Below are 18,986 nucleotides of genomic sequence, written 5' to 3' on the forward strand. Positions count from 1 at the left end.
TATTCAAGACCATTTGGGTCCAATGTTCTGATGCTGGCAGACAGAGTATCACAATTAATGTAATGCTTCTTGTACTTGGCATCCTCATACTCTTTCTATCGCAATCGATTGTTTTCAATCGATTTTTCTCTCAATCTCTCATCACATCTGAGTGTAGCTGATTTTTTTATGTGTCGCTTCACTCTTTCTCTCTCTCTAGACTATAAACTTAGGGACAGGAGAGAAAGTGTCTGCTCTGCTTACCATTGTATCTCTAGGGTCTAGGTCAGTGCCTGGAACAGAGCAGACACTTAATATTTGTTGAATGAATAAATAAATGAATTCCCTAGTCCTTGAATTGTTATTAGATAAGACTAGATAAAATCACTATCCCAGATGTACTTGGTTTTGAACAGAAAATTCTAGAAGGGGGGCAGCCCCAGTGGCGCAGCAGTTTAGCACCGCCTGCAGCCAGGGGTGTGATCCTGGAGACCCGGGATCGAGTCCCATGTCCGGCTCCCTGCATGGAGCCTGCTTCTCCCTCTGCCTGTGTGTCTCTGCCTCTCTGCCTGCCTCTCTCTCTCTCTCTCTCTCTGCCTCTGAATAAATAAAAAATTAAAAAAAATTTTTAAAAAAAATTCTAGAAGGTTTACTAGAAAATTCTTGCTGAGTTTTATGAGATATTAAAGGTCATCTTGAGGAAATGATATTGTCATATTTTGGATTACACCTCCAATGTTGGCAGATTGAGTAATGTAGACAAGTTTCCCTCTGAGGAAAACTAAAAAAACTGGACAAAATATTTTCCAATAATCAGCTTGAAAGGGTGGGAAAGCTATCAAGGTAGTAAAAAATTACTAAACTGAAGTCTGAAAGAGGAAGGAAGCCCAGAGGGGAGAGCTCGGCATTTGGGCTGCCATTGCCCTGGGAGCATTTGCAAATTCAAAGGATGCAGCTGAGAAACTGGGAAACGTTTTTGACAATATTTGCGGGTAAGAAAAAAATTGTACTTCTGTGATCTGTGAATGTAGAGATCAAATCTCTAACATTTTTAAGCCCTGAAGGGCTATACCTTAAAAGTAAAGGTGAATGGTCAGTAAAACAGCCCTTATATAGACTGAAATTCAGCTCTTAGACATTTGCATACCCAAGAAAGTCTCAATCTCACTATTAACAGTATCCAAGTGCTCTGAATGACATTGGGAGCCTAGCAGAAGCAAATAGTCCTTTTTAGAAGGTAAAATTCAAGCTCTCAATTTATTTTTATGATTTATGTACAATCAAAGACAGCCAGACCCATAAGGAGATAAGGCATCATATATGAAGATCAGGAGAAATAACATCCAATAGAAGCAGATCATAATGACTCCAATCGATTAGACCCAGAGTTTAAAATAATGATGTTTCCTGTGTTTGGGGAGATAAAAGACAAGATTTAAAATTTTAAAAGAAGATTGTAAAGAACCAAATATTATTTTATTCTCAAAATAAAAAATTAAATAACCAAAATTAAGAACTTAAAGAAGAGGGACACTTGGGTGGTTCAGTGGTTAAGCATCTCCCTTTGGCCCAGGGTGTGATCCTGGAGTCCCGGGATCAAGTCCAGGGAGCCTGCTTCTCCCTCTACCTATGTCTCTGCTTCTCTCTGTGTGCCTCTCATGAATAAATAAGTAAAATCTTAAAAAAAAAAAAAAAAGAACTTAAAGAAGAAGTTTGAGTCAGCTGGGGAAAGACCTAATAAATTGGAAGATAAGGCAGGAAAAAAATATCTAGAATGAAATTTAGGAAGAAAAAAAATTGAAAAATGCAAAGATGAGAGGCAGGAAGGATACTGTCTTAGTCCATTCAGGCTGCTATAACAAAAATATCATAGACTAGGTGGCTTAAATAGAAAACATTTATTTCTCACAGCTGGGAAGTCCAAGATCAAAAGGCCAGAGATTGGCTTCTGGTGAAGGTCTGCTTCCTGGCCATTTCTCACCATGTCCTCATGTGGCAGAAGCAGGGATAGAGGTCTCTGAAGTGTCTTTTGTAAGGACATAAATCCTATTGATGAGGCCACCGTTGTCATGACATACTCACCTCCCAAAGGCCCCACCTCCTAATACTGACATATTGGGGGTTAGGCTCTCAGCATATGAATGTTGAGGCAATACAAACATTTGGTCCATGACAGATACAGTGATAAATCCTAATAAACGTTTAGTGGAGTCCCAGTGGTAGAGGAGAGATAAAATGGGACACATACAAAATTTGAAGAGGTAAGGGCTAAAAAACTTGAATTCACAGGTAAAAAAAACCAAAGTGATCTCAGTAGGATAAACAAAAAGAAATCTACGTCATAGCAAAATTTCTTGAAACCAAAAGAAAAAAAATGCTTAAAGGCAGCTATAGGAAAATTAGACATTTTACCTTCAAAGGAATAATAATTAAACTGACAATTGACTTCTCATCAGAAATAACAAGAATCAGAAGACAATAGAATGATCATTTCAATGTGATGAAAGAAAAACTATAATGCTCAGAGAAAACATCCTTCAGGAATAAAAATGAAATAATACCATTTTCATATGAACAAGAATTGAGAGAATTTGTCACCAGAAAATCCAATCCTGAAGGAAATGTTAAATGGTATTCTTCTGGCAGAAGGAAAATGATCCTATGTGGAAAGTCAAAGATGCAGGAAAATCAACAAAAATGCTAAATATGTGGAGAAATCCAAATATTGACTGGCTATAAGAAAATAATAAAGTATCATGATTTTTTAAATATGGAGAGAATTAAAATAAACACAAACAATTATATATAAATCATGAGGGTAGAAACTGCAGTGCAAATGCTCTTTGCATTGTCTGGGAGAAGATAAAAGCACTTTTTCATATTTGGTTTTCATAAATTAAAGATGCATGCTGGAATCTCTAGGGAATCATTAACGCATAGCAAGTTCTTTTATTACTTCCCACCCAACAGAGTGGGGAAAAGAATAATTACAAATGATCTATCCAAAAGAAAGCAAGAAAAGAGGAGAAAGGGAGCACACGCATCAGGCAGGACAAATAGAAAATACTGAGATGGTAGATCTAAACCCAAATACAGTGACAAATTAAATGTAAATGGACTGTGTGCCTCAATTACAGTTCAGGAGGTTAAATTTTAAAACAATTAAATGCTGTTTATGTGAGATAGGTCTAAAATACAAAGATAGAGAAAGCTGAAAGCAAATAAAATGGAAAATTAAACTGCATGCAAACACCAACCAAAACACCACCATAGTTACCATAAGCCAGTGTAACTATGTTAGTATCAAAAAGTAGATGTCACTAAAAGGCCTCTAAAGATAGACCTTTTGTAGCACTGAAAGGTTCAAGTCACTAAGAAGATGTGACAATTCTACACTTACATGCACCTGGTGACTTAGCTTCAAAGCCTATGATGCCAAAATTGACAGAACTATAAAGGAGAGACGTGATTCTACAATCTTCGTTGGAGATTATTTTGAGTTTTACTTTTGTGGAAGCAAATAGCACTTACTCTGTGCCGGGCACCTTTCCAAACACTTGGCATGTGTTAACTCATTCAATCCTAACAATCATCACGTAAGACAGGTATGCTTAATAGGTTAGATTCTGAAAAACCAAGAGCTTAAAGCACTTGCTCAAAGTCACAGAATTAAGTGTCAGGGCTGAGATTTAAAACCAGGCGTTCTAGCTCCAGAGTCTTGATGAAACATAGGGGGGAGACACTAATACTACTCTCTCCATAACTGAAAAAACACGCAGCCAAAATCTACGAGATTTGGAGATCTGAACATGGCTGTGAGGCTCTCTGTTACAGGAGCTCTGCTCGGCCCAAGTTTTATGGCACAGTGATGTCCACCAGTGGGCTGTCGGGAGGTTGATATGAGATCACATATGTTTATAAATGGAAAACAGGGCAGCCCGGGTGGCTCAGCAGTTTAGAGCTGCCTTCGGCCCAGGACGTGATCCTGGAGATCCGGGATCAAGTCCCACATCAGGCTCCCTGCATGGGGCCTGCTTCTCCGTCTGCCTGTGTCTCTGCCTCTGTGTGTGTGTGTGTGTGTGTGTGTGTGTGTGTGTGTGATGAGTAAATAAATAAAAATCTTTTTTTAAAAAAAAAGGAAAACACTGTACAAATATTAGTTCCATTGTCTATTGTTGCAGGTTTTTAAATTATAATCTCTTCAGATCCTAATTATAAAGTTAGAGTATAAACAACCAATAAGTTGTTATTGCTGAATCACAGCTTATACAGTTGGGTATGAAAATGTTTGTGTAAATAGAATCTGAGTGAAACATACTAACAAACTACATGCCAGTTCTTTGGTATTTTTTGCAGTCCACTGGTGTGAGTCAGTCTCTGAGATACCAGCATGGGCTCACTGGAGGATGGTATGACCAGAGGGCCAGCGTGGGACCTTATGCACGTCGCTGACCTTGGGCCTCCCATGTCCTTGTTCATCCAGTGATCATGCCCACTCAAAACTGCCTCACCGCCCTCGCAGGACTTCAGGGAGGGTTCTCAGAGACCAAATCGGAGAAGCCTTTTCAATTATATATGAGGCTAAACAAATGTCAGGCATTGTTAAGAACCTCAAATGGTGCGGATAGCTTGACTAGTCTGTTTTACGCTGTTTCATATGTTGTTAATAATAAAAACTAACATTTATTGAGAGCTTGCCATGTGGCAGGCACTGTGCCAAACCCTTTATAGGCTGCGTTTCATCCATGCCTCACGGCAACCCAAGAGGCAGAGTGGTCCAGCCAGATAGCCTACGGCCATCTCCAGCCTCCACCACTCACCAGCTGAGTGTCCTTGAGCAGGTGATGGCTCCCCTTTGTGTCTCAGTTTTCTCATCTGTAAGTGCTGAGAACTGTGTCTGGCACTTGTTAAGTGGTTTATTGGAGTTTGTTTTATCATCTCCACTTTATAGACAGTGAAATGGTTGTAAGTGGCAGGTCACCCAGCTGATGCAGGGCCAGGCTGGGATTCTAACCCGGGTCTCTCTGGGCCCAGAGCACACACGTGTAACCACTATGCTCCCTATCCCCTACAGCCTCATCAGCAATGTCAGGGTCCCCAGCCATTCACAGAACCTGTCTGAAGCTCTGCAAACACGAAGGAAGCTTACAGTCCCTTTCCTTGCAATAATCCTCCACAAGATGCTTAACTTTTGGCTTACACGGAGGGAGGTGGAGTTAAGAGGTCTTACACCCCGCTTTTTCTCCCACATTTCTCTCATTAATGCTCAGCAGAGGATAAAAAAAGGGGTGGGGGCTCACAGAGGCATTTGCTACCCAAATGTCAACTAAAACATCTACACTCCTTGTACTTCTCCCCAATTCCGCAACCACCACCACTTGGCCTCTGCCCCCAGCTGCAAATTGCCTGGGAGATGTTTATTTCTGGTACATGCTTTAGGATGAGCAGCAGCAGCTGGGAAAGTCTGGGGACAACCTCCCTTGGCAGTACAGGAGGTGGATCCTCTTTCCAGAACTATGCGAACACAAGCAGTCTCCAAGCAAGCACCCTCTGGTGGCTGCCCGGCCTGGCAGGTGTGAGATCACAGGGAAGAGGCCAGCCCCTCAAGCCTGGAGCAGAATGGGAGGTTGAGGGAGGTAGCATCCTTTTAAAATTCTGATCACTGGGTTTAGTGAGGCTGGCTGGAAGCAGAGATCAGAGGGTTTCGTCATTGGTCACATTTTATGAACATTTTTTTGTTTTGTTTTGTCTTGGGCTGTGCTCCCCTATCTCTTCTCTTGGACTTCCAAGAGTATATACCTGTATATAACTTGTGAGGTTCAGAAATCTCTGCATGCCCCTCCAGGCTGAGGACATCAGCCAAGGGCTAGGACCACCTCTCTGCTAAATTGGGAAACAGGACAGGCTACTTCTCCCCACACTCTCACCCACCTTCCTGAGGGTCTGCTTTCTCCACCCAGGGCCTCCAGCTGCCTGACGGCTGATGCTCCTAACCCACAGTTGTTGCAACATTATATCCCTATCCTCTCCCTCTTAAAGCTCCTACTGTGTTCAGGACCTTGGAGAAGAAAATGATGTAGTCAGTTAAGTTCAGACTCTGAGTGAATGGCTGACATTCGCTGAATAGGTTCACCTACCTTCCCAAGTGGAATTTGCTCTTTCAAAGAGTGTACCTACAGCCAGAAACTTAAACAGCAGGATATCCGGCATTCCCAGACATCCCAGGTGCTTGGACAAGTGTGAGAAAGACCGGAGGCAGGATCATTAGAGTGGTTTGGAGCCTCTCTCAGTGTCCCACTCAGATCCCCTGGGTTCAAGTGCTTACTCTTCCACTTTCTGGCTACAGAAACTTGGGTCCAGTTGCTTTACTCCTCTAAACCTGGAAGTAGACCCTGATACAAGAATTTAAGTACAAGTGTTCTGGAGTGGAGGGGGGTAGAGGAGAGGTGATCCCAGGAAGCATGGTCAAGGGAATGACAACACAGAGAAGGGAAGGAAGCCAGTACTGGGTGCAGTAGTGAGCTGGTGGCCATTGTGGGCAAATAGGGCTCAATTCCACCAGGCTCCCCAGGGCACTGCAGAACATACCTCAAAGTGGTCCCTCGGGAGGGATGTCTTAGTCTGTCTGGTCTGCTGTAACAAAAATACCCTAGACTGGGTGGCTTATGAATAATAGGGATGTATTTCTCAGAGTTCTGGAGGCCGAGAAGTCCAAGATGAAGGTGCTAACAGATTGAGTAGCTCATGAATCCTGCTTTCTGGTCCATAGACAGCATCTCCTGACTGTAACCTCTAATGGCAGGAGAGGCTAGGGGACGTCTTTTATTGTAAGCACACTAATCCCATTCTTGAGGGGTCCACCCTTGTGACCTAATCATCTTCCAAAGGTCCCACATCCCAATACTATCACCTTAGGGATTAGGATTCAACCTATGAATCTGGGGATGGGGAGACAAACATTCAGCTCACAGTGAGGACTATGGGAGCTGGGGTAGTCATCCACCGGCTCCCATCAGTCATTGGTTGGGGACTGCTCCCACCAATTCCCCAGCACTCCCAGCCTGCTGACTGAGCTCCAGGGGCCAGAGAAAACAGAGATGTAGGAATACCTCAAGATACGGCATTTCACGGGAATGGCGAGGGCCAAGGGACTACGTTGGAATATTGATAGTGACGGCTATGCTACCCATTCTGTGGGAACAGAAGACCCACTGCAGGCCAAGGGATGGGATGAGACGGTGTAGGTTGCTTGGCACAGTATCTGGTCCATGGTCAGGGATGCTCAGTGATTATTGTTGGTCCTATTATTCATGTTCTGGGCATGCTAAGTAGTAGCCACCAGGAAGAGCACATGGTGTGTTTTGGAGAGAGGTAGGAAACACAATAAGGAAGGCAGGAAAAAGTCCCATTACTCAGGCTTTGAAGGGCACTCAGGGCACAGGTTTGACCCAGTAGGAAGGGCTGGGAGGAGTGCAAGGTTCCATGGTGAGCACAGAGAACAGTACCTACCAAGGCCAACGTCAGAAAAGAGTCTTTGTGGGAGCTCAAGCAATGCTCATGAAAGCCCACAATGTCTTGGGGAAGCATGAGGGGATATCTGAAAGATGATCTGGAAAGTGTTGGTCCCTTCCTTTCTTCATAGAACCTTCCTGAGTTGGCCAAAGGCTACAAGCTTCTGTCCCCCTGACTTGTTTGAATACAGACCTCCCTGTCCTTCCCCAATCTCACTCAAAAACCTCTGAAGCCTTCTCATTATCTATCAAATGAAGGCTGATTAAAAATATCCCACAAAAGGACCAAAATTATTTCCACCCTTATATTCTAACCACTCCCCCCAAGAATTCCTAGGATTTATCCCCTGTCCCCCGAGTTTGATCTGCCTCCAAAATAAAGGCTAAACTGTAAACGCTTTATCTGGGCCTTTTTAGAGCCAAAGGATGTCCTCCGGGAGCTCTGTCCCTGGCATTTGAGCCACAGATGCAGTGACTCATAACTCTTAGATTTCATCCCAAAGTGGAAGAAGAACGATGAGGAACCAACACTGATCTAAAAAATCATGGAAAATGCTCACTCCAAAATGCACAGGGTAACCTGTACATTTGAGGTTTACTTGGAGAAATGTTTCTCTTCCTTAACATGGATCTGGATGGTACTAGATGGAAAAGTATGTTTATTGTCGGTATGGATGCGCATGCGTGCATGCGACCATGTGTATGCGCATAAACCTGCATGTTTGGCCCAATCATACCCACTAGAATGTGCTTATAGAATGGCCCAGTTCCTGGTCCCTGGGTCATGTGCACAATTGAGAATCCCTTTCTCTGCTCCACTTCTTTGTTTGAGACTCTCCTGGAAGCCCTCCATAGGCCCATCTTGATTCTGGTGCATTCCCCCCAGACTCTTAACTTTCATGCCTTCTGCCTGATATTTCAGCTGGGTCGGGGCCGGGATGAAGGTCTGGACAACCACCTGGGTGGTGCAGAGGAAGGAACTACAGGAACAGAGGCAGGAGTTCCAGTTCGTCCATACTGGGTGCTCCACCTAAGGCAGGTGTTCTTCCTACTGTTGTCGCTGTAATGTTTGCTCCTGACATCACTTCTCCTGCCTGGTCCATGGCCAGGGCCTTCACTCCTCTAAGCTGCATCAGGAATCGGCTTTCAATTAGCATGCTGACTGCTACCTCGAGGCTTTTAAGGCAGTTTGTATTATCTCGCACCCTCTGACATGTTTTTCTTCAAAAGGATGTTTCTTCATCCATCCTGCGTGTCTGTTTGTGTTGTGACCATACGCCTTCCCTTTGATATCTTTACTGCAAAATACTGTACATACTTGTGGCTTGAGAAATGGAAATCAGAAAATAACTTCCTGGATTCGGCATAGGTTGTACACAGGGCTTGATCCCAGGAGGAACCCCGGTCCCTGACCTTCAGCGATAGGACCAAGATCAAGGCTCAGCTGAGCATTTGGAAGATGGGAGCATCCACCCCGCTCTGGCATTTTGGATCGGACTTTCTATTTCAAGTGGAAAGTGGCATGAGGACAGGGGGTGCTGGGGAGCAAACATAAGCTATTGGGATAAATGCATTTATTCAAAGCTAACCTCCTTCACGCTTTTGGCCAGGATGAGACCTGACATGACAAACTGAAACCTAAGGCCATTTATGTGTGACCCAATCACCTTTTCATCATCCCCATTATTGGCCTAGGACACTGACACATGCCATTCAAGCAGCAGATAACAAACACAGCCCTGTAGCTTGCTTCTACTTTGTTGTATTCCTTGGAATTTATTATATCATGTTTTTGGCAGATGATGTGCCTTCCCAGTGACTAAGTTAGCTGAAGTTTATCTTCATTTTAAAAAGAGAGCCTGCATATCCTAAGCACAGACCAACAGACAAAGCCCGGGCCTGAGGGGGCAGAGAAGGATCCAGGAGTCAGGGTGCCTCCCAAGGCGGACCCCTCCACACCCCCACCCCACACTGGCATGGTGAGTGGATGCACTGTAGGTACCTGGGAGCAGAGAACGGAAGAGAGTAGGGGATGACACCTGGTGAGGGGAGCTGGAGGAGAAGAATATTGGAAAGGAAAGTTAGAGAAAGGGAGGCAAAAGGTCCAAGAGATGAAGACAGGGGACCCATCTGTCCCACTTGGCCAGGGATGGCTCCAATTTTGATACTGAAAGTCCAACATCCCAGGAAACCTCTCAGTCCCAGGCAAACTAGTTGATCACACTAGATCACAGAGGTGAAAATGTAAAGAAAAGAAAAAGAGAGAGGTGTCCTTCAAAATGAAAGCAGACCGGGTTGCCTCAAGTACTTCTCTGGAAGAAGAGTGTGGAAGGATTAAATAATAATAATTCCTTCAATAAACACGAGGTTATGTCTTGTCTTCTCAGCCTCATCCCTAGCTCCTCCAGCATGGGCTCCTCTAGTGTGTCTGCAGGTTGAAAGAGGGAGGGCATACCTCTTCCCTCCCCACCAGGTGTGATTAGACAAAGGCACACCTGTTGTCTTCGGGAGCCCCAAGCCCCTGATGAGGACAAAGGGAGCTAATGAAGGGGAGAATCACTGCTGCTCTCCGGAAACCCTCAACAGCACACCCACTGCTAGAGCCCCTTTGGCAAGTAGTGTTTGGCCTTGACAGGTGCTCCAGGGAATCCCCATATACCTGGAATTTGAGAACTCCCAGAGAAAGCCCGAATTTTTGTGAGGTGAGGAAGTAGTTTGTGGCTGTGGGGGGAAGCTGTTACCTGTTAGGATGCTCTAAGTTCAAGGCATCCTGACTCAGGCCCGCTTCCACAATAAAGGTCATAGGACTAGAAAATCCTCCAGGGAACAGGCTGATGGGGTGGCGTGATTCAGGGGCTCAACAAGACCTTCCTGGACTTGGGTGCTTTGTTCTGCCATCCAGCATCTGTCAGCCTCATCATCCCAAGGCCAGCTCTCACTTCCCCACCCTAACCCCTTATCAACTTGTGGGCTTTCAATGATCCTTTGTCTCAGCCTGGGAGGGGATGTGGGAGTAGGAGAAGGGAGGATGAATTAGTGAATTCATATTCCTCCCTTCATTCACTCTTGGGGTCCTTTTAGAAAAGCCAAGGGGCACCTGGGTGGCTCAGAAGTTGAGAGTCTGTCTCTGGCTCAGGGCGTGATCCTGGGGTTCTGGGATCAAGTCCCGCTTCGGGCTCCTTGAAGGGAGCCTGCTTCTCCCTCTGCCTATGTCTCTCCCTCTCTGTGTGTCTCTCATGAATAAATAAATAAAATCTTAAAAAAAAAAAAAAAAAAAAAGAAGATCCAAAAAGCTTGTTTCCTAGAAAACCATTTTCTTTTGTCACGTTTCCTTTTCTTAAACTATGGCCAGGGGATGACAATACACTGATTCACTTCAGCCTAAACCACATGCCTCCCCCAAAACACACACACACACACACACACACACACACACACACCTCCCAGAGATGGAATCAGCTTTCCCCAAAGTCTGTGGCTAAGTGGGAGAGGTGAGGTTACCAAAATGAAAACCAGGGTAGCTAGCAAGAAGAGAGCAATGTTGAGGAGGCAGGTGCAACACCCATTACTATACATGCACGAACCTGGGCCTTCTCAAAGCCCACCTCATCCTCCAGGACCCAGCCTGAATGTCAACCCCTCTAGGAAATCCTTCCAGTCCCTCTCAGACAGGAGATTCTTGGTTCTGTGCACCTCACGTCTCCTGTGCTCACCTGCCTGGTCATCGATCCACTTACTATGTCCCTGGGTGCTGAGCGCTGAGTGCTCTGTTGTGAACCTAACAGGAATTTCGACCTTAATGGGGTTTTGGGTCTGGACAAGGAAAGAAAAGTTTATCAAATGATTATACTAGCGGATGTTTAGTTTCTCTACTAAGCACAATGAAGGAGAGAGAGAGATGGAAAGAGAGTGAGCAAGCACGCTCCCTGGTACGGATCCCGATTTGGGAAAGTGGTGAAGGAAGGCCTTCCTGACATAGTGATGTGGGGCCTGCGCTCTAGCTTTCCTCACCTGAGCCACCCCACCCTCTACCTCAGCTCTCTCCCTTGCCGGACAAGGCGAGCCTCCACGTTCACCCATTGGGGTCCAAGACCTGATTTAAAGTCTGTGCAACAAATGTGCATCGGATTTCCTTGTCAGGGGTTAGAGCTACTGGGAAGGAAGGTGGCTGCGTTCCAAAGAAGAGCTTTGCCGTTGTAGAAGCCGGCACCCCATCCTCCTGGTTGTGTTGGGGCGCCTCGGGTAGGAAGGGCAGACAGGGTGGCGTTGGGGGGACGCTCTGCATGTATTCTAGGGTCGGAAGAAGCCCTGGGGCCTTTCCATTCCAAGCCCCCTGGGTGCGGCCAGGCAGGGGGACGTCTCAGAATTGACATTGGAGGGACATCCGCTCCCCTGGGCCAAGTGAGACCTGAGTCGTGGCCGGGGTCCCCCGGGTCCCCTGAGATACCCCTCCGAGCTCCGTGAAGCTCTTCCCTCCAGGGCATGGGAGCAGAAACCACTTTTTCTGCAGAGGCTTGGGGTTTGGCGGCGCAGCATGGAGGGGGCGCCGCGGTGGCTCTGGGGGGGGGGGTCTCCGGGGCGGCGGGGGCGCGGTGGGGCGCGGTGGGGCGCGGGGTGCGGGCGCCGGCCCAGGTGGCGGAGGGGCCGGGACTGGCCGGGAGCCCGCGAGCGAGCGTGTCCGCGCCCCTCCCCGCGCGCGAGCCCTCCCACTTCCTCCGCGGGAGCCGGGCTGTCAGGGAGCCGGGCGCAGCGCAGTGCAGGCTCGGGGCGCCGCGAGGAGCCGCCGCCCGCCCCCCGCCCGCGCCCCGCGCCCCGCGCCCCGCGCCATGGACCTGCCCAGGGCCCTGCTGGTGGCCTGGGCGCTCAGCCTGGGGCCAGGTACGTGCCCCTTTGCCTCCGCGTGCCGGTGGGCGCCCCTGGCCGCGTCGGAGCCCGGCCGCGGGGCGCACGGGGGTCCCCCGGGACGTGGCTCCGCGGAGAGGGAGGCGCGCCCGGGGACGGGGAGCCGGGAGTTGGGCGCGGGGGGAAGAGCTGGGAAGAGCCGCGCGCGGGGCTGGCCACCCCCCGGGGCCCCGCCGGGGACACTCGGGCGTCCCGGGGGCGCGGAGGGCGCTTGGCCCGGGCTGGGGGGGGGGCCGGACGCGCGGAGGGCGCCGCCTGAAGTGTGGGGGGCCTGACACTGCGGCCCCGGGGCGCCGGGCGGGGGGGGGGCGGACCTGGGCCCCGGGAGCTGAGCTGAGTCCCTTGGGCCGGGGACGCACGAAGCCCCAGGGCGGCGGCCCCCAGACGGTGGCGAGCGGTCGCCCGACGGCTCCCCCCAACCCCGGTACCTGACCCTTGGGGTAGGGACGGGGCAACCCGCGCTCGGATGTATGCAATTATTCAATAAACCTGGGGAAGCCGCCGTGGCCGAGACGCGCGCCGCCCGCCTAATGCAATCCAGGTGTCGGGGCGCGGCGGGGACCCGGGTCCCGCGGGGCGCACGACGGGCAGCCGGAGGCCAGCCCTGCGCTCTGCGCCCCGGGGCGCCCAGCCTGGGCTTCTCCGCTCCCCGCCCGCCGGCCCGGCCCGCACCCGCAGCTCCGGGCGGCTCGGTTCTCCCCGCGGCGACAGCTTTGGGGCCTCCCCTTTGCGCAGCCGAGGGCCCGGGGGCAGGCGGGGGGTGACCAGCGCCCGCCGCGGGGACCGGCAGCCCGGCCTGGCCTCCCCTTCCGCCTGAGTTCCAGGCTGGGGCTGCGGCCAGTACCGAGGGGCAGATGTGGAGGCAGCTGGAGAGGAGCTGTCGGGGAGCACAGGTGGCGACCCCCCAGCCCGAGCTGACTCCCTCCTGGTCCCAGGTACCCCGGAAACAAGTGCACCCCCCACCCCCGCTCCCACGGTCTACAGCTGAGCTTCTGGGAGGGCCTGTAGTTGAAAGAGTCTCTGGCTGCTGGAGTTCAGTCCGGATCCTAGAGCCACAAAATAAACATTAACGCTTTAAATTGTTGGGGGAAGGGGGCTTTGGGGAGGGCAAGGGGAGGGCTGCCACCAGGCCAGTAGACATCTAGAAACCAGCTGCAGGAGGGCGTGAAGCCCACTCCAGAACACTTGGGAGGGAAGCTCCAGGAGCTGTCTTCAGATCAGGAGATCCAACCCTAGGAAAGGGAAATGCGCTCCCGTGTGACTCCAACAGAGGAACCACCCCACCAGAGCCTGAGCTGGAGTGGCTGCCTTAGGGGCTGGAGTCAGTGGGACCTCAGGAAGCTCAGAGTGAAGTCTTTGAAATCAGAGCGTAGCTCCCCTGCTGGCTCTGCTGCACACTAGCTGTACAACCTTGGGTGCATTATGCAACCGTTCCAACAGGTTTCCTTCTCTGCGGAAGGGAGATAGAAATTCAGACGGAGTTCATAAAGTTCTCCAGATAATAAAGCGAGGCCCTGTCGGAACAGTTCTTAACGCAGGGCTTGGTGCACAGCAGGACAGAAGCAATGGTTGCTAATGTTGTTACTCAAGCAGGAATGGGGGTGGGGGTGTGTGTGCTAGGGGAGTGGGGGTGAGGGACAGGGACAGGATCTGTGACTCAGAATTCCCTTTATATGGAGAAAACCACCCTTGAGTTATGTCTGGTCAGTTTGGGTTCTTAAAGTATGGGATTCATTAAACATATCAATCAATGTTGGAACGACATCTGCTTGCAAGGAACTGGGGGTGGGGACCAAGTATGTGTGCAATCTGGGCCCTGCCTGGAGCCGGGAATAAGGCAAGGCCAGGGCAAGCAAAATAGAAGGAGCAGAGAGTGGAAGACGCAGAGAAGTCTAAGGGCTGTGGTTCAAACAAGAGACGTTCAGTTTCACTTGGATTAGCAAGGGAGGCTTCCTGAAGGAGGAGGTATCCTTTCAACAGGGTCTTGTAGGAGTGTGGAAAGGCTCTACAAGTAGGATGGTTTGTAAGTTAGAGTGTTATTTCCTGGGACAAATTAAAGAACAAAGAGGTGGATATTTCAAAACCACAAGGGTGACCTAGTTTGGACTCTGAAAATTGGAAAGGTCTCGATGTGGATGGGCCCATTCCCCTGGCTTCAGAGCAAGACTTATGTCAGTCTCCCAACTGTATCACATGGATTCAATGTGAGGATTACCAGGAAGCTTGCCTGCCGGTGACGGTGCGGTTTGGCTGAGCAGGGGAACAGGGGACCTGTCACAGGCCAACTTGGGAATGAGTCTGCATTGAAGCCATTATGAGTTCAGAGCCCCTGTCTTGCCAGAGCTTCTGCTACAGGCTGGGCAGGGTGGTGGGTGAGCAAAACTATCAAGAAAGCAAGAAAAAAAGAAAAAGAAATAGACAAATCCAAAGACTTTTGTAGCTGACATCCAGAGAAAGCAGATCCATTGATAGGAAGTTTCTATCATAACACAACTGTAGTTAGGGTTGATGAATGATTATTCTTTTTTTTTAAGGTTTTATTTATTTTAGAGAAAGAGAGTAAGTGAGTGGGGGGGGCAGAAGGAGAGGAGAAGGGAAAGCAGATTCCCTACTGAGCACAGGGCCCCACACGAGGCTCAGTCTCAGGACCCTGAGCTGAAACCAAGAGTGGGACATTTAAGTGACTGAACCACCCAGGTGTCCAGGTGAGTGATGATTCTTTAAAAACTAAGTCTTTACTGAGCACCTGTAAGCTGCCAGCCTCCATAAAGGCACAGGGTGAGATCATGCACAGGGTAGGGGTGAAGGCCCTGGGGGGGTCTCACTGCCTGGAGTCTGTGCTCTTGGCAAATTACTAAATAGACCTGCAAAATGGGGATGAAAATAATGGAACTTACAGACTTTGGATAACTTACAGTTATCCAAAGACTAAATGAATCAGTGCAAATAAAGTGCTTGGAAAGCTCCAGCGCATATTAAGCATTCAAGGAGGTTGTCTCTCTTCTCCATCATCATCAGCAACAGCAGTACTCAACTAAGGGATGTAAGGATGCACGAAGATGTAACTGTCAAACCCAAGTCCCTAAGAGAAGCATAAAGGAAGTGCTGGGGTATGGGAGGCCCAGGAGAGGCATACATGCCTAGGCCCCAATAAACCCAAACTTTTCCAGCTCCTCTCCCAAAGACCTGGCCCCAAGACTTGATCATAATGGAACTCAGAGATGTTTTCTGCCACTGAGGCTGTCATGAAACCAATGGGATCTCAGAGTGAGTGTCTTATGGCATCTTGTGGAGCACATAAGAACCATACCGCGCAGCATGGCCCTCATGTGTCCCTGTGAGTAGGAGTCTTATTCAGCAGGAAAACCTTGTCTGGAGAAAGTACCGTATTAGGGCACCATGAGTGTGCAAAGCCCAAAAAGGTCCAAGCCCTGCTCTTCGGCTGTGGAAGAGCAGAGAAAGAGATGAAGCTTGTCACTCTGCCTCCCCCCACTGCCCACCCTGCTGGGAGTTTGTCAACCAAACCTCTCAACTACCTTTAGCTGAGGAGCTTCTGGATCCTTCCATGTAGAAGCCCTGGGGGCGCTGGTGGGACAAGAGTGGAGTCTCACCTTCTTTCTCTTTATACATCAGAGCCCATCTCTACCCCACCATGGAACCACAGACATTGGCTGTCTCCTTGCTGTTGTCCTTGTCCCAGCCTACACACACAGCGGGCGGGCACCGTGGGCCTTAAGGCACTCAGACGGTGACTCACCTTCATTTTGACCTCTCTGAAGTTCTTTCTGTAATGGAAGCTCCTTCCAACAGCAGGGAACTTCCTTTCCATTCTCTCCCCTCATTGCTTAGGACAAAACTTTCTTCTGAGCTGGCTTGGCTCCTTTTTTTTTTTTTTTTTTTTTTAAATGGTAGGGATTGTTTTCTAACTAGAAGTAGAATTGATATACAATATTAGCTCCAGGTTGGGACATAGTGATTCAATATATATACAGTAGGAAATGCCCACGGAGGTAAGTAGATGCCACCTGTCACCACTCAAAGTTGCTACAATACTATTGATGAGATTCCCTGTGCTGTACTTTCCATCTCCATGACTTACTTATTTTATAACTGGAAGCTTGTACCTCTTAATACCATTTACCTCTTTCATCCACCCCTCCTGCCCCTTCCCCTCAGGCAAACCAGCTTATTCTCTGTTATTATTTATAAGTCTGTTTCCATTTTATGTTGTTTGTTCGTTGCTTTTTCTAGACTCCACCTGCAGATGAAATAATAAGGTGTTGGTGTCTGCCTGACTTATTTCCCTTTAGTGCAACACCCCCTAGGTATCATCCATGTTGTTGTGAATGGCAGGGTTTCATTATTTTCTATGGTTGAGAAATACTCCAGCGTGTGCATCTGCTACCTTTTCCTTATCCATTCATCCATCAATGGACCTTAGGGTACTTCCATGTCTTGCTTATTGTAAATAATGCTGCAATGAACATGGGAGGGCATTTATCTTTTTGAATTAATGTTTTCATTTTCAGGGAGTAAATACCCAATAGTCGAATTACTGAGTCATAGGGTAGCTCTATTTTTAAGTTTTTGAGGAACTTCTGTACTGTCTTCCACAGTGGCTGCACCAGTTGGCATTCCCATCAACAGGGCACGAGGGTTCCTTTTTCTTCTTCACATCCTCACCAACATTTGTTATTTCATGTCTTTTTAATGCTGGCCATTCTGACAGGTATGAGGTGATAGCTCAGTGTGGTTTTGATTTGCGTTTCCCTGACAATGAGTGATGCTGAGCATTTTTTCACGTGCCCATTGGCCATCTGGATGCCTTTTTTGGAAAAGTGTCTATTCCGTTTCTCTGCCCATTTTAAAATCAGACTGTTTGGTTTTTCTGATATTGAGTTGTATGACTTCATATATATTTTGAGTATTAATCCCTTGTCAGATATATCATTTGCAAACATTTTCTCCCAGTTGGTAGATGTTGATAGTTTTCATCATTTCATTGATGGTTTCCTTCACTGTGCAAAAGTTTCTAGTTTGATGTAGTCCCAATTATTTATTTTTGCTTTTGTTGTCCTTGCCTTGGGAGACAGATCCCCCAAAATATTGCTAAGACTGATGTCGGGAGTTTACTGCCTATGTTTTTCTTTAGGAGTTTTATGGTTTCAGGTCTTACATTTAATCCATTGTAAGTTTGTTTTGTATATGGTGTAAGAAAGTGGTATAGTTCCTCTCTACCTCCCTCCCTCCCTCTTTCTCTCTCTCTTTCTTCTTTCATTCTTTTTCTTTCATTCTTCCTTTCTTCTTTCTTTCTTTCTTTCTTTCTTTCTTTCTTTCTTTCTTTCTTTCCTTCCTTCCTTCCTTCCTTCCTTCCTTCCTTCCTTCTTTCATATAGCTCTCCAGTTTTCCCAACACCGTTTATTAAAGAAACTATCTTTTCCCTCATTGTATATTCTTGCCTCCTTTGTCATAGATTAATTGAGCATATAAGTATGGGTTTATTTCTGGGCTCCCTGTTCTGTCCCATTGATCTATGTGTCTATCTTTGTGCCAGTACTATACGGTTTTTATCATTACAGCTTTGTAGTCTAGTTTGAAATCGGGATTGTGATGCCTCAATCTTTGCTCTTCTCTCTCAAGATTGCTTTGTTTTTTGTGTCTTTTGTGGCTCCATACAGATTTTAGGATTATTCTAGTTCTGTGAAAAATGCTAGTGGTATTTTGATAGGGATTACACTGAAACTATAGATCGCTTTGGGTAATATGGGCATTTTAACAATATTAATTCTTCCAATTCATGAATATGCTATATCTTTCCACTTACTTGTGTCATCCTCAATCTCTCTCTCTCTCTCTCTTTTATTTTGAGAGAGGGAGAGAAAAAGAGGGGAAGGGCAGAGAAAGAGAAGGAGAATTTTTTAAAGTTTATTATTATAATTTTTTATTTAAATTCAATTTAGTTAACACACAGTGTACTACTAGTTTTATTAGTATTATTAGTATTTATTATTGGTATTGTTAGTTCAGGGTAGAACTTAGTGATTCATCAGTTGCACATAACACCCAGTGCTCATTCCATCAAGTGCCCTCCTTAATGACCATCACCCAGTTACCCTGTCCCCCTACCCACCTCCCCTCCAGCAACCCTGAGTTTGCTTCCTATAGTTAAGAGTCTCTTGGTTTGCCTCTGTCTCCGTTTTTATCTTATTTTATTTTTCCTTCCCTTCCCCTATGTTCATCTGTTTTGTTTCTTAAATTCCACATGTGAGTGAAATCATGATATTTGTCTTTTTCTGACTGATTTATTTCACTTAGCATAATAACCTGTAGTTCTATCCATGTCGTTGAAAATGGTGAGATTTCATTCTTTTTGATGACTGAGTAATATCTATATCTATATCTATATCTATATCTATATCTATATCTATAGATATATATACCACATCTTCTTTATCCATTCATCTGTCAAAGGACACCTGGACTCTTTCCATAGTCTGGCTCTGGCTGTTGTGGTCATTGGTGCCATAAACATTGGTGTGAATGTGCCCCTTTGAATCACTTTTTGATTCAAATCATTTTTGTATCCCCTTTGAA

General features: G+C 47.2%; 1 protein-coding gene across 1 annotated transcript in view; it reads left to right on the top strand.

Annotated features, from left to right (window-relative positions):
- Positions 1-12,247: 12,247 nt before the first annotated feature.
- Positions 12,248-18,986, top strand: part of ITGA11 (integrin subunit alpha 11) — a 114,103-nt gene continuing 107,364 nt past the window's right edge. Inside the window, exon 1 of the mRNA XM_041746500.1 lies at positions 12,248-12,368. Coding sequence (XP_041602434.1) covers positions 12,317-12,368 — 52 coding nt within the window. The 5' untranslated portion in view covers positions 12,248-12,316. The remainder of the gene's footprint in view (positions 12,369-18,986) is intronic.

The sequence above is a fragment of the Vulpes lagopus genome, chromosome 2 (assembly GCF_018345385.1).
Source record: "Vulpes lagopus strain Blue_001 chromosome 2, ASM1834538v1, whole genome shotgun sequence".
NCBI lineage: Eukaryota > Metazoa > Chordata > Mammalia > Carnivora > Canidae > Vulpes > Vulpes lagopus.